At 40.4% G+C, this 21,773-nt stretch overlaps 1 protein-coding gene and 1 pseudogene across 2 annotated transcripts in view; both read left to right on the plus strand.

Annotated features, from left to right (window-relative positions):
• Positions 1 to 20,459, plus strand: part of WNT2B (Wnt family member 2B) — a 105,131-nt gene extending 84,672 nt beyond the window's left edge. For both annotated transcript variants that reach the window (XM_056558284.1, XM_056558285.1), the window contains exons 3-5: positions 8,623 to 8,900; positions 9,983 to 10,247; positions 19,307 to 20,459. In XM_056558284.1, the coding sequence (XP_056414259.1) occupies positions 8,623 to 8,900; positions 9,983 to 10,247; positions 19,307 to 19,536 (773 nt within the window). In that variant the 3' untranslated portion in view covers positions 19,537 to 20,459. The remainder of the gene's footprint in view (positions 1 to 8,622; positions 8,901 to 9,982; positions 10,248 to 19,306) is intronic.
• On the plus strand, positions 1,919 to 2,459 carry LOC130356574 (60S ribosomal protein L12-like; annotated as a pseudogene).
• Positions 20,460 to 21,773: the final 1,314 nt, after the last annotated feature.

Raw genomic sequence — 21,773 nt, forward strand, 5'->3', positions numbered from 1 at the left:
AGTCACAATTGTAGTTAGGACACATGATCTTAACAGTATGTGATCTATAAAATACATTTTACAGTGGATTTAGCATAATCTCCGATGACTTAAAAAAATATTATGGCTCCAAGAGTTATGGCTCAACTTCACATCTGCTTTTCAATGTCCCATGTTTGTATATTTAAGCAGCAGTTTGTGCTCCAGAGCTGCTCTTATTACAATAGGAATTGCAGCGTTAAAACCATTTGGTCACTTGGCACTCAGCATGCATACAAGCTTTACAATTTTTTATGGCACAGTTTAAGGCACGTTTCCACTGTGTTTGGCTTTGGTAAAAAGGTGCAGCTTAAAATTCACCACCCCATGTGGTAAAAATGCACCAAAATTCTGGCACAACATCCTAATACTAAGACTAAACAGTCTAAGGATACAACAGCACTAGTTTAACAGTGCTCATTCACCTTGTAAATTCCATTTTATTTTAGAAGAAATGTTGCCTGTGTGAGCTGCCGGGAGGAGCTACCTTTAGAGAGCTGAGCAGGTCACAAGGTTAGAGAAGCAGTGTTTATAGATGAGGAAGCTGTGTGTGCCTCAACCAATCAGGGTCAATCACACACTAAAGCGCTCTCGAAGAAGGTGGTGTGACACGTCATCTACATACCAGCAGAGTGGAGACGACAGGCATCATGAATGCTAAGAGCTACTGGACGTCCTGCCTGGTAATTTCATTTGGCTGGAGTTCTCCTTTAAATGTGGCAACACTGCAGTTCCTTTCAGTGCTGCAACTTGAATTGTTTGCAAAAATGAGCACCAGTAAACATTGAAGAGAGGCTGAAGGGGTCCTACGAAAGCCACAGCCTCTTCATAAAGCTAATTACCATGGGTGCCTGGAGTCAGACCCCTGCCAATCTAATACCAATGTCCTATATAGAGAATAGGCCTTTAATGTTAAATGCCCATAGAACCCCTTTAACCACTTAAGTACGCAGGGCATACAGGTACACCCTGGCATCCTGGTACTTAAGGACTTGGCGTACCTGTACGTCCTGTTCCTATTACCAGGGTTTAAAGCATTCTCATAAGCGGAGAACACTTCAAACCGCGTGGGTCCCAACTGCTATCAGCAGCCAGGACCCAGGGTTAATGCCGATCGGGCCAATGACTGGCATTAACCCTTTCTAAAACGAAACTAAAAGTATCCCGGCAGCTCAGCTGAGCCGATAAAATCGCAATGTCCCGATCAGCTGAGAGGACAGCGGGAAGGTGCTTACTTCCCTTCTCGCTGTCCGCTCAGTGTTCTATTAATCCAAGCCTGCAATGCAGGCTGGAGCAGCAGAGCACCAATAACATTAATCAATACTATGCTATGGCATAGCATTGATCAGTATATGCAATCAGAAGATTGCATGTTGTAGCCAATTTTTTTTTATTTTATTTTTTTTAATCAACTGGTGCCAGAAAGTTAAACAGATTTGTAAATTACTTCTATTAAAAAATCTTAATCTTTCCAGTACTTTTTAGGGTCTGTATACTACAGAGGAAATGGTTTTCTTTTTGGAATACAGAGCTCTCTGTTGACATCATGACCACAGTGCTCTCTGCTGACATCTCTGTCCATTTTAGGAACTGTTCAGTGCAGCATGTTTGCTATGGGGATTTTCTGCTACACTGGACAGTTCTTAAAATGGACAGAGATGTCAGCAGAGAGCACTGTGGTCATGATGCCAGCAGAGAGCTCTGTGTTCCAAAAAGAAAACCATTTCCTCTGTAGTATTCAGCAGCTAATAAGTACTGGAAGGATTCATTGATATACTCTGTGCAGGCATGACTCCTCCCTCTTTCTCTTTACACTTCCCAGCCTGGTGGAGGTGCAACTTTTCCTTTCGGTCATCCCGAATCCGGGTTCATCCGCCACCGAAACCGGCCCGAGTCCCCCCAGTCCAGCACAGTCATGCCTCCTAAATTCGATCCCAACGAAATTAAAGTCGTCTACCTGAGATGCACCTGTGGGGAGCCACTTCTGCTCTGGCCCCTAAAATTGGACCTTTGGGTCTGTCTCCCAAGAAAGTTGGTGATGACATTGCCAAGGCAACCGGTGACTGGAAGGGGCTGAGAATCACCTGCAAACTGACCATCCAGAACAGACAGGCTCACATTGAGGTTGTGCCATCTGCCACCACTCTGATCATCAAGGCCCTCAAGGAGCCTCCCCGTGACAGGAAGAAACAGAAGAACATTAAACACAACGGCAACATCTCCATGGATGAAGTGATCAGCAGATGAGGCACTGATCCCTGGCTAGAGAGCTGTCAGGAACAATCAAAGAAATCTTGGACACAGCTCAGTCCGTGGGCTGCAATGTGGACGGCAGACACCCCCATGATATCATCAACGACATCAACAGCGGTGGTGTGGAGTGCCCAGCGAGCTAAATCCAATGAAGAGGACCTGAATATTTGATAAAATAAAACTTCGATCCACAAAAAAAAATAAAAAATACTGGAAGGATTAAGATTTTTTAATAGAAGTAATTTACAAATCTGTTTAACTTTCTGGCACCAGTTCTCCTGGTAGAAATATAAGCATATATTGATGCCCATATTATTGTAACAGACTCATTTTACTTTTCAAACACTTTTCAAAACAATGAAAATTGTCATTGTACTTGAATAGCGCTATGGAGTATCGAGCAGGCTTCTTAAAGGGGTACTCCCCTGGAAAACATTTTTTTAATCAACTGGTGCCAGAAAGTTAAACAGTTTTGTAAATTACTTCTATTTAAAAATCTTAATCCTTCTAGTACTTATCAGATTCTATTTGCTCCACAGGAAGTTCTTTTCTTTTTTAATTTCCTTTCTGTCTGACCACAGTGCTCTCTGCTGACACCTCTGTTCATTTTAGGCTCTGTCCAGAGTAGAATAAAATCCCCATAGCAAACCTCTCCTGCTCCAGACAGTTCCTAAAATGGACAGAGGTGTCAGCATAGAGCACTGTGGTCAGATAGAAAGGAAATTAAAAAAGAAAAGTACTTCCTGTGAAGCAAATAGAAGCTGATAAGTACTAGAAGGATTAAGATTTTTAAATAGAAGTAATTTACAAATCTATTTTACTTTCTGGCACCAGTTGATTTAAAAAAAAAAAAATTCCAGGGGAGTACCCAGGGGTCAAGTCCTGGGAATAAAAAGTGCAGGAACTCACTGGTCCTGCAGCTGGTCCTGCAGAACTCCTATTAATGGGAAAGGTGTTACTGCTGTGGAAAAAGTGCAGGAACTCAGTTCCCACATGTTCCTGCAGGACTTGAGCCCTGGGAGTACCCCTTTAAAGAAACAGCAGCACCATCCTTAAACAAAAATCTATGTGATGCAAAACAGAAATCAGTTTGGACAAGGTTGAGTTGCATGTATATTTATCCACACATTCTTTGGTGGAGGGGTGTGTAAATCATTCCTGCTCACAGGCACACCCAATAAGTAAATGGGCTGATATGTCATCTCACAGATTGCAGTGACATCATTGCTGAAAAAGTATACAGAAAAAAATAACATCTATTTAGAACACATGAATCTACTCAAGGGTGATCATTAAAGTTTTAAGTTGGCCGATTTTAGATAAGAGCATTTATTGCACAAACTCAAAGGGGTGTACATAGAAAGAGATCCCTTGCATGTATAACTAGATGGAGCTTCCAAGTGTATCTTTATAGAGAAAATTCTAATGCCATTACTCCATGGAACTAGGTTAGCTTAATATATTCACTATGATGGACATTTATCAATGGGTTTAGTCAGGTTTTCTTTACTATAATTGTCGCAAAATTGTCGCAACTGCGACTACGTCTGTTTTCGTGCGACAATTTGCATGAAGGACAAGAAAAGCAAGAAAATTCAAACTTGCTTACGTAGTAAATTTTTCAAAATGAATTTGCTTTAGTCGGGTATTTATCAACTGCGACAGTCGCAACTGCGCAAGAAAAAGTAGCAACAAGGTTAAAAATTTACTAAATTTACTCCAGCTCAAACATGGAGCAGAAAAAGCTACTACCAAAGTAAAAAAGGAAAAATTGCTTACGTGAAAGAAAATTATCAACAGGCTGAAACCAGTTGATAAATAAGTCGCACATAAGCAAAAAAAAAGTAAGGAAAAAATTACAAAAAAAAAAGAATACATAAGCAAACATTGATAAATGTCCCTCTATATGAGGGAAACAGTATGGCTTTCTCTTTTCTGACCTTGTGACATTTTCCACATAAACAGTATTGGCATTATTAAAGTAATTGGTTACGTTGGGTTTTGGGATGTATGACTTACATTAGCAAAACAACATGGTCACCATCTGTAGTGGTATCTCAATATTTTGTCTCCCCCCCCCCCCCCCCCTTATAGTTAGTCACACATGCGTAACCTAGATGTTTATGGAAACACAAAGTATGTACCCTCATATCACTCGTGCTTACTGAATAGGATGTTATACCAAGGAAAGATTGATTGTGTACCTTGATTATTTTGACAAACCGTAAACAGAAAAAATGGCAATGTTGTGTGTGGTATTTTTGGCTAATTCCAAACCTTAGAATTTACTAGATCATTACAGACATAATTTTACTGTATATACCAGCTAGATATTTTTCTAAACATCCAATTTTACACAAAAGTTTGGCAGAAGATTATGTCATGTCAAATACCCTTTCATTTGGTTATTGTCCATTACAATGCAAAGTAGCATTTCACTGGTTGTTAATGGCATTATAGATTAGATCCAGATATATTTTATTGATTGTTGCCTTTGAACTAAATTCCAATCTGGGACTTTATGTAGAGCTGTTGCTGAAAATGAGCCAGACTGTTCAAGAAGAGCGGTCTGTTTCCTGTAAACACGGCTGCCTGTTGCGGCCTGTCTCTCAGTTATCCTTCCTCTTCTACTGTTATGTGTACACTTGTTACATAAATGAGACAAAGGGTCATCTCTGCTTATTGCAGCTCCGAAAGCAGTGCAAGTTTAGGATGTCTCAGAACAACAGTGACATATCTAAACAGTAATTGGATATGTAAATATTTGGATAAGGTTTCAGGAACAGTGTAAGGTAATGGTGGGGGAACTGTGGAGGCATTCTGCTATTCTACATTCCTCCCCAGGTCTAAAATATTTTTTTTCAGTTTTGTACTTGAGATTAAATTTTCTTGAAATGTATTTTAATATAAAAATACCAAATTTATAGAATCTCAATTTCTTGTCTATATTAAGAAAATTATAAAATTCTTTAAATCAAGATATGAGCATTTAAAGGAGAACTGTAGTGGATTATTACTTATAAGTTATAGATCGTGAGGGGTCCGACCACTGGGACCCCCCGCAATCTTCTGTATGGGGCCGCGGCAGTCCACAGGAAGTGCCCCGCCATCCCCGGCAGGAAGCCCCTGCAGACATGCTTCCTACATGTAGCTCTATGGGATACATGGAGGGGGCGTGTTGGCCGCCACATAATGCGGGGACAAATGCCCCCTTCCTGCAGACTGCCGCTGCCCCATTCAGGAGATCGCGGGGGGTTCCAGCAGTCAGACCCCCTGTGATCTATAACTTATCTCCTATCCTTTTGATAGGGGATAAGTTATATTCCACTACAGTACTCCTTTAAATATGTAAGTTGTTAAGCTGTGTGGCAGACCGATAACATTTGGTTGTATAGGCTATAATTAATTAAAATATGGGTGACGTTAACCCATTAACACATTTACCTAAATGTCAATATGTCACTTGTACCACATAGGTCCCTAAGGGTCTTTTAAGACTAGGTTCAAATCTGTGTTGGCGGCTCAGGTCAGGGCCTCACAGATTACTTTTAACAGTAGTAAACTAAGCCAGCGGCCTCACGGCACGGCAGGCACCATCAGAGCTTGACAGACCCTAGGTTTCCAGTACAGTGCCACAGCTAAGGGGTCCTTAGAGAAAAGCGGTGCAACTTGTGTTGGTCCAGGGTGCAGCCCTGAGTGACCAGAAATCTTGCAGTCCCCTCTCCAGTGAAAATTTATTTTTAGCAGGCAAAGGAGTAAAGAATTGGGAAAAAACATAAAGAAATATTGGCTCATGTAACCACAGATATTAAACCTATCGGATCCAAAATTGTAAGCGTATAGAAGATAGGTGCCTTAAAACTTAACTTTTAACTAGTTAGTGCCAATCTAGTGTTCCCTAGGGCAGAAAGTCAGGTCCAAAGGCTGTCTGCTGTATCCAAGATGTTAAAGCATACTCACTGTATGGAGCTAGGTGCCAAACAAACGCCTGCAGTGGCAGGAGAGCCCGTCCGGTGTCGGGGAGCGCACATCGGCCTGTGCGCGCCGGCTTCTTTTATACAGACTTGTGCTTCCGGGGACTCGTCACATGAGATTGTCCCACGTGATGCCGGCCGTGGGCGCATCTCACAGGTGGAGCCAAGGGCTCCGATGATAGACTGGAGTGACGGGGAGCACAGTCTGTATGTGAAACTACAAAATAGAAACTGATTTAGAGGCGTGGAAAAGGTGGGACAAAAGGGCTGCCCATTTAAGGAGCAAGCCACGGATTATACAACAAAGCTAGGACTGTCATAGAACCATATCAGTATTATAAAAACTGATACTAGAAGCTAGGAGAGAGACTTGTATGAGTGGAAAAATTTTGATGTAAAAGAGGGAAACATTTGTGCATATATTAAGCCAGATGGCTCATGAAATAACTAATTAAAAGTTAAGTTTTAAGGCACCTATCTTCTATATTCTTACGAGTAAAGAATTTGGCAAAGGGGCATGGGAATGAGAAGGTGGGAAAACAAACATCTTCTTGCCCTAAGGTGGCAAAACCGGACACGACAAAAGAGAGATTGTCTTCATGCTTACTATAAGGTTCACTCACTTTTATGCATACAAATGGCTGAAGCCTCATATAGATGTTCTTATAGAGAGAGAAAAATAAAATACAAGATTGAGAAATAAAATACAAGCAGAAGTAGAAAACCAACACAATATTGTACTTTGAATGCATAGCTTTGTTATAATATGCATAAATAACCCAATGATTCCACAAAATATAATTTTTTCAGTATCACTTAGCTTTCTAACCAATTTGGGGTGTTCTTTATGGTGGTAATGAAAAAATTGAAAGGTTGAATAGCTGAAAACCATGCATCAAAATTATAGCAACATGTCAACAAGCCCCCCTAAAGTTTATATGCCAGTAAATTACATGTTGTGGACTAAAAAACATGCTGTTGCGTGATCTCAAATGTAGTCAACTTGACAGAATCCTAATTAAGTGCATAGCTTCACCACATTGTTTCTTCAGTGCAGTACCGAGTCTTGACAGGTAGTCTTGACACCCTTGTGTTTTTCATTTATAGGTTTTTTTCACAACTCTTTAAATGCCCTGTAAATTAAAAAGCCATCAAATACCAGACACACCATGTCAAGAGCAGCTCTGGAATTTGTTCCCCTGATATTTTGTTGGATTTATGGTACATTTGAGATCTGTGATTCTTGAAGATGTTCTTTAGTAAGAGATAAAAGCCATCAAGTTAGTGAATCTCCTCAGCAGGAGATAGGACTTTCAAAACAGCTGCATTATATTAAATCCATCATGTGATAATATGCAGGATGGTCACAGAAAAAAAGGCCACTTACTGGTAACAGATACAATGGCAGGCTAGGCACCTATCCACACTATGATGCAGATAAGCCACAATGCTATATAAGGGGAGGTCGCACATGTGCAAAATACTGATAAACAACCACTCACATGCCTACTATTCATGAGGGGGGGGTAGCTGCTTAGTATTATAGTTGCACACAGATAAGGCATATACAGGGTGGCAGTTAAATGATAGCGTGTAGTGCACCATGCTGGCTTACAACCGGTTAGTGACGCCCATACTGTTTGTTTGATTGTTCCATCAGGTGGGCTGCCCAGCATCTTCTATGTGCAACCCACATTGCATCTTGGGCTTCCCTAGCATCACAAGGCCATAAAATATATAAATATATATATATATATGTATAAACATGAGGTATTAGTTGATATTTTGGCCAAAATAGGCAAGCTCGCAACCCACGTTAAGGGTCCTCAGTCTCATGCAAGTCCCTACACACAAGTGATCACGTACCTGAAAATTATTAACAATATAATACAACTTTTATTATTATTTATGCAATTTACAATTAACAGAAAATTATTCTCTGTCTAAATAGAAAAGTAAATTGATCACACACACGACACGTTAGTCTTCATACACAAGAATGTACTAGAGCTCAAGTACAATCTCTGAATTGTATGGAATAAGATTATAATTGCCACTGGACATTTATGGGGCGCTACTGTACCTCTGTATGCCTCTGATCTCATATTAAAAAATTTACATTACATTCGATTTAGAGGCATAGCTATAGGAGTCACAGATGTTGCAGCTGAAACTAGGCACCTTAAGCATGGGAGGGAGGGTAGGCTTTGGCAGTGAATGGAACCGTAGTCCTCTAAAGGGATGGTGCTCTAGAAAAGGAACTAGACTACATGGTACATGGTGGGGGGTACTTTTTGTTTATGTCTATTTTTTGCCAAAAATAGTCCAGTAATAATTTACACCTAGTTGAATTCACCTTTTTTTCTATGTCCTATAGGTAGCCGAGAAGCAGCTTTTGTCTATGCAATTTCTTATGCTGGAGTGGTGTATGCAATTACCCGTGCTTGCAGCCAAGGAGAACTGAAATCATGTAGCTGTGACCCAAAAAAGAGAGGGCGCTTTAGAGATGAAAGGGGAGAATTTGACTGGGGAGGCTGCAGTGACAACATTGACTTTGGAATTGAATTTGCTAAAGATTTTGTGGATGCCAAGGAAAGAAGAGTTAGGGATGCCCGGGCACTGATGAACTTGCACAATAACCGCTGTGGAAGAATGGTGAGTTGCTTTGAGACGTAAAGGAGTGTACGTGACAATGAATACTTTGCAGAGAGGCTGTCATCCCTTATTACCATAGCATCAAATATCTTGCTTAGCTGATTTATTTAAGTTTAAAAACAAAAAGTCCATCAAACTAATTTCTCTCAGCTGACAAAAAGTGGAAGGACAGGAAAAGACATTCCCCCCCCCCCCCCCCCCCCCTCCTTTTTCCAGATGTCTCCAGATCTGGGCATAATGTCTAAACTTTTTTCAGCTATTAATGCTATTTGGAAAAAGCCCACTGGAGGTTGAGGCAGAAATATTTAGTGCAATAAATACATTTCCATGCTGGGTAATTTATGGTCCTCCAGCTCAAAGAGAATAAATAGTTATGATTTCAAGGGGAGTCATAAGATAACATCTAAAGAGGAGGGGGTTTATGGGAGACATTAATCTTCCAGATTTTCAGGGCCTATAATGTAGCATCATCTGCATATTGGATATTTTAGATTCTTGTGTCTTATGAGCAGTTTAATTGCTTTGTCAACCTTTATGTCACTTGTCGATAAACAAAAGACGCATTTTGCAATAATAGGCTCATATATCAAGTTTACATAGATTAGTAAGTAAGTACCGTATACAATTGTTGCCGAAAACAATGTGAACATGTAGCCCAACATATCCAAAAAGTGTGCAAAAAGTAAACCAAATTGTGTGTTATTTGTTTGGTGTACATTTAAGTACAGTATGCCAAAACGTGTACTACCACGTCTTTTCCTACATTCATAATTTTTTTAATACTTTTAAAAGTATACATAATGTGTATTTTTTGTCTTACATTGAGATCTATGAACAAGGTATGCAAATGTAAAGCAATATGTTTGCATACATTTACCTGTAGTTTTTACGCGAGGAAACATTTTGGGTGTTTGTTTATCAAACAGTAAAAAAGAAATCAGTATTTCTAGGAGAACGTATAAAACTAAAATCCCTGCCTGACTCCCTTAGAACTCACTAGGTGCCATTATACTATATACTATTAACCATTATACTATAGAGATTGAGATGTCTCCATCTAATTCCTGTCTTCTCTCTAACAGGCAGTAAAACGTTTTATGAAGCTTGAATGTAAGTGCCATGGGGTCAGTGGGTCATGCACATTAAGGACTTGTTGGAAGGCCATGTCAGATTTTCGAAAAACAGGGGACTATCTCAGAAAGAAATACAATGGAGCAATCCAGGTCACCATGAATCAGGATGGTATAAGCTTCACTGTAGCCAACCAGAACTTTAGAGAGCCCACCAAAAAGGACCTTGTGTACTTTGAGAATTCTCCTGATTATTGTGTGATGGACAAGTCTGCAGGTAAGGCTTCTTTGTCATGTCTTCCACTATAGTGCTGTAAATGCCTTCAGGCTTTCTTGCAGTTTGAATCAGAAAAAAAACTCTTCCAAAACCCCTCATTTTGTTTGATCCTTTCGCAGCCATAACACAAATTAATCAGACGCTTCCTCTGGATGAAAAGTCCTCAGGGAGAAGATCCTTTGATATCTCTATCGTTCTATCGTTTTATAGGGCATTATCATTCTTCAGTCATTTTACATTACTTCTCTTTAAACAACTTTGCAACCACTAAACAAGTTTTCTTTGATGGGTGAGACGTTGCCTCACACGTTATTACAGCACAAAATGAGTTATTTTAGGGGAGTATGGGGAATAATGTTTTGTGTGATGGTTTGCTAAGATACAATATCTGATGTAAATAAAGCCTTAAATGGGCACTGTCACCAACCTTTTTTTTTTGATATGTTGTAGTACTACAACATATCTCTAATATAGTTTCATTATTATTATTATTTTTTTATTAATATGGTGAAATTTACGTTTGAAAACCGGCCACTAGGGGTCTCCCTCCTAGTGGCCAGCTGCAGCCTGGTGTGACGTCACGGCTGAATTTGGACCGATGCCAGCCGGGCAATCGGTCCGAATTCATTCAGCCTGCGCTTGCTCCCTGCCTGTCAATCAGACAGGCAGGGAGCGAGCGCTGAGAGTGCATTGCCTCCCTGGCCTCACACACCGGCCTCGCCTCCCAGCATACGCCGCTGCTGCTGCCTCAGGAAGGACTCAGCACACCACTTGGGTATGTCTACTTTGGGTGGGGGGATTTTAGCGCCAGGGGGGGGTTTGCATAGCACCGCGGCCATAACAAATGTATTGCTGTCAGCGGGGTGGGCGGGGGTTAGCGCCGCGGCCACAGCGCTATTCCATAACAAATGTATTGCTTTCACCGGGGCGGGCAGGGGTTAGCGCTGCGGCCACAGCGCTATGCCATAACAAATGTATTGCTTTCAGCAGGGGGGGAGGGTGTCACCACAGGGTGCCTCCAGTTGTTTCACGACTACAACTCCCAGCATGCCTTGACAGCCAATAGATGTCAGGGCAAGCTGGGAGTTGTAGTGGTAAAACAGCTGGAGGCACCCTATATAGTGAACTAAGGGCGGAAGTCCCCCCCAGCAGGCATCAGTGACGTCGTGCCTGCTGGGGAAGTCTGCCTGGTGAGCACACTACCAGGCAGACAAAAAGGCATTTCTAAAATAGTTTAAAAAAATTAAAGGCAGGGAGGTGGATAGGGATAGATGGGCAATAGGCAGGGACACAAAAAAAAAGGATGGTGGGAGCTACTCTTTAAACTGGTAATGGATGCAAAACAAGCTGTTACATGATTCATCATTTAGCCGATAACTATCTACCCAATTCAACTATTAAACTGAGCAAAGGATCACACAGGTAAGAGGCCAGTGGGCAGAGAGTAGATCCACTAGTTTGCTAACCCAATTGAGTTAGGTCTTAGGGCAAAAGTGACTTAGGGCAAAAGCGTAACTGGAGGGGTACAGAGGGTGGGATTGAACATGGGCCCAAGAGCCTGATGAGGCCCATTAGGTCTCTCTTTTCTATATGAAGAGACCAGTACTATCAATGAATCATCATAATTAGCGATTTTGTTACAGTTTTTATTATGGCCTAGCATCTTCATGTTCTGACTTAGGGACCACCTTTGCCAATGGGAATCCTTCGATCACTTCACTTGAGAAAACTTTAAAAGCAACAGCTTACAACTTAGTGCTAGTTGACATGGATTTTTGAGCAGTGATACAATTTTTTTTAGTCATTTAAGTCTAGAAACAAGAAAATGTATCCAAAATTCAAATGTGTTCACCCTTAAAGAAACTGGATAATTATTTAAAATGTTTTTTTTGCTAAGTTAAGTGATCATAGTGCTTTACAGTCGTGGTCAAACGTTTTGAGATTGACACAAATAATGATTTTTGCAAAGTTTTCTGTTTCAGTGTTTTTTTTAGATCTTTTAGCCAGAGGTTACTATATTTTTTTAATGACAGAAAAAAGTTTATGAGAAGACTAAAATATATATTCTGAAGTTTTGTTTGTCCACTCACTTTCTGAATCTGGAGAGTTTTCTCTCCATGGACTTAAAATTTCAAGGTCTTGTTCACTAAGCCACCTAGTTATCACTTTTTCCTTGCGATATAGTGCTCCATCATGCTGAAAAAAAACATTGATTATTACCAAATTGTTTCTGGATTGTTAAAAGGAATTGCAGACGTCTTGAATAAGAATGGTCAGCACTGCAAGTCTGCACTGTGAGTCTTTGCATAACCTTGATGAATTTGTCAATAAAGCATAAACTTATAATTGTACTTCAGTATACTAGTGAAACATCTGACTACAATATCTAAAAACACTAAGGCAGCAAAGTAAAAACAATCATATGGTGTGCACTGGTCCTTTAAGAACTCACGTTATGGTATGCTGCTAAAGAGGACCTGATAGTATCAGAATGCAGAGAGGAATGTTAGCTATCACTTCCCTATCGCACAAAAACACAGGCTGAGTACCTATAATCTCATATCTATGCGGACAGCTCACTGTCTATTGATATTTGTAATAATGAAAACAGTGGATTTTAAAGGTTGGACTTTAAAGGGGTACTCCGCTGCCCTGTGTCGGAAGCTCCGCTCGCAGCGTCCGGAAGTTTATTGTTCTGAACGCTGTGCGCGGGCTTCCGTGTTCAGGGCCAACCCTCGCGAAAGTCTATGGGAAGGGGGCGTGACGGCCATTGCGCCCCCTTCCCATAGACTTTCGCTGAGGGGGCGGGCGTGACGTCATGAGGGGTGGCCCTGAACACGGAAGCCCGCACACAGCATTCGGAACAATAAACTTCCGGTTGCTGCGAGCGGCGCTTCCGACACAGGGCAGCGGAGTACCCCTTTAAAGGAGTACTGTGGCAAAAATTAACTGCACTCGGGGGTTCGACCGCTGGAACCCCCGCGATCTCCTGAATGGGACTCAGCTCTGAGTGAGGCGCGTGTGTGGTAGTTTTGGCCACAGCACTCCTTTAAGGAAGTAACATCACTATTTTGCCAAATCGCGTGGGCATATTTATAGGGTAGTTGGGCATGATATCTTTAAGATGAAAATCTTTGTCGTATTATTGACCTTGGCACTATATAAAAAAGTCTGCAATTTCACATGACAATATTTACAAATAAAAAGCATATATAAAGGGGTAGGGCAGGTTTACAAATACATGGATGCTTTCCTCTAAACACAGTGCCAACGCTGTCCCCAGGGTGTGTAAAGTATTGGAAGTCAGCTCTGGAGCAGGCCTGCAATACCAAACCACCTGTGGCACTGTTTTTGGAAGACAGTGGCCATGTTTTTCTAATCCTGGATTATCCCTTTAAGATGCATACAATTAATAAGATAGATCCCTGTAGAGACAGGAGGTTGACAGCTTGAGAACTAAAAAAATGTTTACATTTATTATTAATGGTGAACGCCTTTATGTCTGTAGTTAGTAAAGAGTGAATCTCCTGATATTTGTCAGATTTATGTCGGATTCAGATCCCAATTGAGATGAACCCAGATTGTCCAGGCAAAGTATGTACAGGAGCAGGGGCACCTATCAAAGACAGTCCCAGCTCCAATACAGTACACTGAGCATTTGCGTACTGTACCAACAGTAGTGAGTAGAAGCTGCAATGAATACAGCATCGCTGCTTACCTCTGGGCTGCTTGGTGTACAGGAAAAGGGATGAAACAAACCCAAAATAAAAAATAAATAACTTTTTTTTTTGGGAGATTCAGACCAAATCCAATTTGTGCTGAATTAATTTGCTCATCTTATATGTAGTAGGTGCTTTGGTCATCAGGTTTATCTATATTCACATATATGCCCCTATTATGTGAATTATCTATAGTACACCAACAGGGGAGGGGTGTCACAGGTTTTAGATCATCCAAAGCCAGGCATGGATTGAAGGAATAGTTATACGAAACACCTGTGCCTTCAAGTTTTTATTAGACAGTAGGATACCTTGTTCAATTATTTAAAAAGTGCCTGCTCTTCTTATTTGATACCTTGCTCAAATATTTAACCTCTATAGAAATATTCAAAAATATTTGGGGGGGGGGGGGGGGGGGGGAGTTTATGAAGCCTGCAAGTAAAGTTGCAACTATATGCCATGCTCACCAAGTGGGAGAAGCTTGACATAAGTGGGCATGAAAGGGGGTGCCGCTAGCATAAATTGTACCAGAAATCTACTTTAAATTGGAAGCAAAAAACACCCTACCTTTCCATACCAATCTGGAGGTTACAAAACCGAGCAAAAGGTGGTATTTTACAGGCAGATTGCCCGATGCGAGAACTGATCAAGTAGACTGGTGCTCCTTCAAAGAACCTATTGCACAGTCCGGTTATGCTGAGAGCAGGACTGCATAAAAGCTTGCTGGATCATTTGTGTGGCCCTTTAATTCTATCCTTTGTTGGCTTTACCTTCCGTATTACACAGGGTTATTTGAGGCCAACCAACAAGGACGGACTGATCACTGGGCCTGTAGTACAGAGCAATTATTGGCCCTGAACCTGTGAGTTATTGGGGGAATATAAGCGGTTGACTAAATGAGTGCCTAAAAGCTATTATGCTCAAAAGGGAGAAACATAAGAGGGCCATAACATAGTGTATATAACTATGACCCAAGTAGGTTCTTCCAGAATATCAGAAAATTGTAGATGACTGGTAACTGGAGGTCGGTCTCTTTAGTCAGAGACAATGATGAACTGGATGAAGCTGTTGACAAGGAAAGGTTTAATGGCAATAGTTAAGCTCCACATTAGAGAATTCTTCAAGTCTCTGAAGTTTATTTTGCCAAGGAGAAGATGATTTCTGAAATCAAGCTGCACATGCCCTAAGGGAACATTGCTGAGTAAACTCAATGGGCGTTTAATCCTTTTACTCTTCCAGTTGCTGGAGGGAGATGCAGTAGGCCAGACAGAGAAAGATGAAAAGGAGTTTATTACCAAAAGAATGCAATGTCATTTAGACATGACATGTAGTAGATAGGGCATGAGACCTGCAGATGTCAGATACTTGGAGATAGCGTAGTGACAGACAGGGCCATATTTAACACAAGGCAGCAGGATTCAGGGGGAGGCACAAACCAGTTTTTACCTTTTCTTTTATATGTTCTAGTTGTCTGGCAATGGATGGTAGGGGTAAGGATCACAAGACTAGGCTATAAAGTTAGAGTTCTTATTATGTTGCTAGAATTGCCTGTATATTTGCTTCAGATACTTAGACAGCATAGCTTTGTTTTAGATGCAGTATAAAGAGGAATGAGTGGGCACCACTACTGGAGTATAAAGAAAACAATTTAAAAACAAAGTGGGTGGTCTCTAAGAAAACCTCATAAGTAAAGGATAGAATCCCAAGTAAAGCAAGATACCCTGAAGTTACATATAAAGGATATAATGCATCATCAATTAAATAATATACCTAAATTGCCTCTGTTAGGTCCAAATGGTGTCCAGTGGGGGTAAGAAACCCCATGCATTCCACATGTCTCTCATTCAACCAATAAACAGCAGCTGTACTATATATACTGTCGCTCAATGGCTGTATGTGCTGCTAACATCTATTTTAGTTGCTCAGCAGACAACCAATCACCTGCTCTTCCAAGCACAACTGTACTGTCCGATGCTGGCACTCATTTGGCATATGTGCTGCTCAAGTCTAAAGCAGGCAACCAGGAGACCCAAACTGTCTGATATAGAAGTATATGTAATATTTCAGGCACACATTGCCTATTTCTCCCCATGCTCTACCTAAAATGACTATTCCTTTAAAGAAAAACAAGACATAAAAAGTTGTTCTATATATGTGATTGTATTTGTGACTGTGTGTATATGTGCTGTGTGCATGTATATGTAAGTATGTTTTATTTGTGAATTTATGTAGGGAGTGCGCTTGTGCAGTGTAGACACATAGGCCCAGATTTATCAAACTGTGTGAAAAATAGAGTGATTTTCCCACAGCAACCAATCACAGCTCAGCTTTCACTTTACCAGAGCTCATTAGCTGAGCTGTGATTGGTTGCTGGGGAAAATCACTCTATTTTTACTCTCACACAGTTTGATAAATCTGGGCCTATGTGTGTGTTTGTATGTACACGGAAGAATATTTCTGGGCAGTCATTCTGTTAATGGGGTACTCCTCTGGAAAACATTTTTGTTAAAATCAACTGGTGCCAGAAAGTTAAACAGATTTGTAAATTACTTCTATGAAAAATTCTTAATCCTTCTAGTACTTCTAACCCCTTAATGACCAAGCCCATTTTCACCTCAAGGACCAGGACAATTTTATTTTTGCATTTTTCCTCCTTGCCTTCTAAAATCCATAACTCCTTCATATTTCCATGTACAGACCCATATAAGGGCTTGTTTTTTGCGTGACCAATTGTACTTTGTAATGAAACCTCTCATTTTACCATTAAATAACGGCGAACCCCAAAAAAAAATTTTTAGGGAGGAAATATAAATGAAAACCCAAATTTTGCACATTTTGGAAGATTTTGTTTTCACACTGTACACTTTACGGTAAAAATTACATGTTTTCTTTATTCTGTGGGTCAATACGATTAAAATGATACCCATGGCTAGATACTTTTATATTTTTGTACCGCTTAAAAAAAATCTTTTTGTACAAAATCAGTAATCTAAAATCGCCCTATTTTGACCACCTATAACTTTTTCATTTTTCCGTATATAGGGCGGTATGAGGGCTCATTTTTTGCGCCGTCATCTGTACTTTTTTTAGATACAACATTTGCATATATAAAACTTTTAGATCATTTTTTATTAATTTTTTTAATTAAATGTGACAAAAAAGAAGCATTTACATTTTTTACATTCACGCCATTCACCGTACGGCATCATTAACATTATATTTTGATAGTTCGTACATTTACGCACGCGACGATACCAAATATATTTATAAAAATAAATCTTTACGCTTTTTGGGGGTAAAATGGGAAAAACGGACAATTTTTATTGGGGGAGGGGATTTTTCACTTTTTATTTTTACATTTTTAAACTTTTTTTTTTTACACTTTTTATGTCCCCATAGGGGACTATCTATGGCAATCGTTTCATTGCTAATACTGTGCAGTGCTATGCATAGGACACAGCACTGCTCAGTATTATTGGTGATCTTCTGCTCTGGTCTGCTCGATCGCAGACCAGAGCAGAAGACCCCGGGAGACGGCCGGAGCTAGGTAAGGGGACCTCCGACTGTCATGCTGGATGATCGGATCCCCGCGGCAGCGCTGCGGGCGATCCGATCATCCAATCAAAGTGCTGCAATGCGGTGATCTGTATTGATCACAGCATCGGAGGGGTTAATGGCGGACATCCGCACGATCGCGGATGTCGGCCATTACGGGCGGGTCCCCGGCTGCTGCTAGCAGCCGGAACCTGCCGTGTATGACGCAAGCACCCTTCCGATGCTCACGGTCATACACAGGATGTAAATGTACGTCCTGGTGCGGGAAGTCCCGCCAAACCAGGACGTACATTTACGTCAGTGGTCGTTAAGGGGCTAAGCTTCTGTATGCTCCACAGGAAGTTCTTTTCTTTTTGAATTTCCTTTCCGTCTGACCACAGTGCTCTCTGCTGACACCTTTGTCCATTTTAGGAACTGTCCAGATTGGAGCAAATCCCCATTGCAAACCTCTCCTGCTCTGGACAGTTCCTGACATAGACAGAGGTGTCAGCAGAGAACACTGTGGCCAGACAGAAAGGAAATGCAAAAAGAAAATAACTTTCTGTGGAGCATACAGAAGCTTAGAAGTACTAGAAGGATTATTGTAAAGTAATTTACAAATATTTTTAACATCAGTTGATTTAAAAAAAAAAAATATATATATATATTTTCCAGTGGAGTACCCTTTTAATCCTGCAGTAATGTTTCCTAGTCACTGTTTTATTTGCAGTGGTGTATTTTATTAACAAAATTGGATTGCTGGTTGAAGGGACTGCTGCCAAAAAAGGAATAAAAACAGTGTAAGATCCCATTTTGGTTCAGAAAGAAACAAAAGGGCTTGTCTTAATAAACCCCTAAGTGGAAGACAGCTACAGTATTGGACTATATTGCAGTATAATAGAGTATTGGTTTATATAGTGTTTGTGCTGTTTTTATACATACCATTTATTTAGATAGGACTTTCTGATCACTTTTAATTCATTTTTATATATGATGTGACCAAAAGTCAGCATTTTTGGGGTTTGTTTGTTACTTTACATTTACGCTGTTTACTGTGTGGGATCATAAACTATGTGTTCTATATATTTTAACACTTTTGAAAATTCCACATGCGGTGAGTCCAAATATGCTTTTCTGTTTGTAAAACAAGGGGAGTGTCTTTTATATAATTTTATTTATTATAATTTTTTTTTACCAATTTAGGCTGTACATTTGGTGCATTAAGTCCCAGACAGTAAGTTTGTACATGTACGCCTGTTGTCATCTAGGGGTTAAAGAGTGTATCCAGCATTTGACATCTTATCCTCTGTCCCAGTGGTCGGATCTCCCATGATCTCCAAAATGGCACCCAAATCTCTGTGTGCACAACACCCTCTCTATGGGTGTAATTGATGCTAACATAAAAGTCAGAATTAGTATACTAAATAGGTAAGTCTGAAAGTTGCCATACATTTTCGATCACTATTGGCCAAAAGTTCATCCATGTTTCCTCTATAGGGAAGGGTAAGCCACAGTCTGAATGCTCTCATCAGCTTCTCTCTCATATAATAGGATCAGGTAAAAATCCAATACTCTTGATCCCTCTCTCAACTGACATCATCTGTCAAGGAAGAGTTGGGAGGCCACAGTACACTTTAGACATTGGGTGTGTTTCTTAGTGTGGGCACTATATATGGTCTATTTGTTTTTAGCCCAAACTGATACACCTTATTTGTATGTAAGTTCAAATGTCTCTTCATGTAACCCATATCGCCTTTGTAATTTTCTAAAGTAACCAAGTATTTTATTTTGCTGTTCTCTTTCTAGGTTCCCTGGGCACTGCTGGAAGAGTTTGTGACAAGGTCTCCCGTGGGACGGATGGCTGTGAAGTTATGTGTTGTGGGAGGGGCTATGACACCACCCGAATTACTCGGACAACAAAATGCGAGTGTAAATTCCACTGGTGTTGCGCTGTGCGCTGTAAAGAATGTGAGGAAACAGTGGATGTGCATACGTGTAAAGCACCAAAAAGAGCGGAGTGGCTTGACCAGACTTGAACCAAGCAAGGTCTGCTCGTCGGACAAGAAGTCCTGGGCCCCGCAGGATTCTGGGTATAAGTGTAGTATGGCTGCATGGCTTTTTATTTAAGTAATTCTGCAAGGCACTAAAGACAAGACTATACTTTCCAGGATATAGTGTGGACCTTCGGACAAAGGCCAGCTAAGAACCAATCCTTTTGTATGAGAAGTTTTGCAATAAATAAATGGTTCTCAAAGTGTGATTCCTGGTCTACTAGCGGTACTCACCAAACTGCTGCTTTACAGCTTTCTCCTGCTGTGTGGCTTTTATCATTAAAGGAGTCTGATCCTTATATGCAAGTGCTTTAGATCAATGTGCTACGAGTATACATACATATATCGATGATAAAAGCAAAATTAAGTAACCTACTGCAGAAGTCTCCAAATGATTCTGTATTTGGGAACCTCTGCAGCGACAGGATCGGCAACAGTTCTCCACTTTCAGAATCATGGATACAATTCACTGGAAGGATGTAGCTGCACTTATGCACATGTTGACATTTTTATGGTTAGAGACATCCTTGTGCTTGGATTACAGCAATTCACTTTATGGGAATATGTTTAACCTGGTAAAGTCAACAACTTTTATGAAGCTGCTTAGAAAGCCATGGGGATTTTCCCAAAACTTCTGTTTGATGAACATATACCCAATGAAGATCTCCTGTATCAACTTCTAAAGTAAAATCAGGATAAAAATGGAGATTAATTCTGGCTATAGAAGACTATGGATGTGACTGTGACACCCTCCTTTTGTAAACTTGCTTGTATGATGTGTATACTGCTTTAACATTTTTTAAAGAAAATCTATATAAACTTATATTACAACCATTTTTCTTGTGTTCATTGCCCAGTGAGGACAGTTTGTAGAACATTTATTTATTCGTATACAGTATAAAGAGGAAAATAATAAAATATTAGTGATGCAGTTGCAGTGGATGTTCTTTGTTCATTAACAGCAAAAAAAATGTTTTTAATGTACATAAATGAATGGTGATTGCTGTCAATGGCGCTACTTAGTTTCCACATTTTATCCTAGACAGGTCATAAAGATTCACAGAGCAAGCATACCTAGTGAAAAGAGTTAAGAACACATTGATCGTGGCTAAGATTTCTTTTATGGTCATTAAAAACAATCCTGCTAAAAAAGGCCCAGGCAGAGTTGCTCAGATTTCCCTTTAACAACACTGATAAACTATCTTCAAGCCCAATAGGTAACTCATCTGGAGCAATATGTTCAAGATTCAGTCCACGTCAAACATATACATATGAAGAAAAGAAACGTAGCACTTACCAGTTCCGTTACTTCAGACTTTTCAGCCGTGAAACAGGTGTCACCTTGTTTTCCTGCACTCTCACACTTGTCTATCACCCCTACCTCGCTTTATGTAGCCGGTTCAAGAGATGAATAATAGTCTAAAGTAACGGAATCGCTGAGTGCTTTGTTTCTTTTCTTAATATGTATGTCATTAAAAACTTTTGACATGTTGTTTGGACATGTCTAAGGTTTTTGATAGAACTGGGTCTCACTCCTGAGACTAGTTGTGATTATGAGGTATAAGCCATGAAAATTTGTGGCATTCTACTATACTCCCTGGCTATCTGGCAGATCTGACCTTTTCGAAGCATAAAAGTCTATTCAAAGAAAAGGTTGAATCTGCTGGCCGGCAGTGGAGCACAATGCTGCCCACTTCTTAGTTAATAACTCACAGTCGCAGTGGGTCTCAGGAGACCCGTTGCGATCGACAACCTTTGACATCCCAACTGTCAAAAATGTTTTAATCCCTTAATGACACAGCCTATTTTGGCCTTAAGTCCAAGTCCCATTTTCAAATTGGGCCTGTCTCACTTTAAAATGTACCTGTTGTTAACAAAAACTTTTTATATAATGTAGATAATACCATTATATGTATATTTGTGATATATAAAAAAATGTGTATATTTTTTTATTTTTGGGTGAAAAAAGGGTGTCCCTGCAGCTATTGCCTGTGTGTCTCTGTAAGGAGACCAAATACAGGAAGTGAGGGCAGGAAAAGCAGGGCTCTGTGCAGGCTCCTGAATTGTTAATCATCCTGCTGTGTGAGCCGGGGGCATGTCACAGAGCCACACTGAACAGAGCCCTGCTTGTCCTCAGTGTACAGAGGCCTGCTTGTCCTCAGTGTACAGAGCCCTGCTTGTCCTCAGTGTACAGAGCCCTGCTTGTCCTCAGTGTACAGAGC

This window comes from Hyla sarda, chromosome 2 (genome assembly GCF_029499605.1).
Source record: "Hyla sarda isolate aHylSar1 chromosome 2, aHylSar1.hap1, whole genome shotgun sequence".
NCBI classification, from domain to species: domain Eukaryota; kingdom Metazoa; phylum Chordata; class Amphibia; order Anura; family Hylidae; genus Hyla; species Hyla sarda.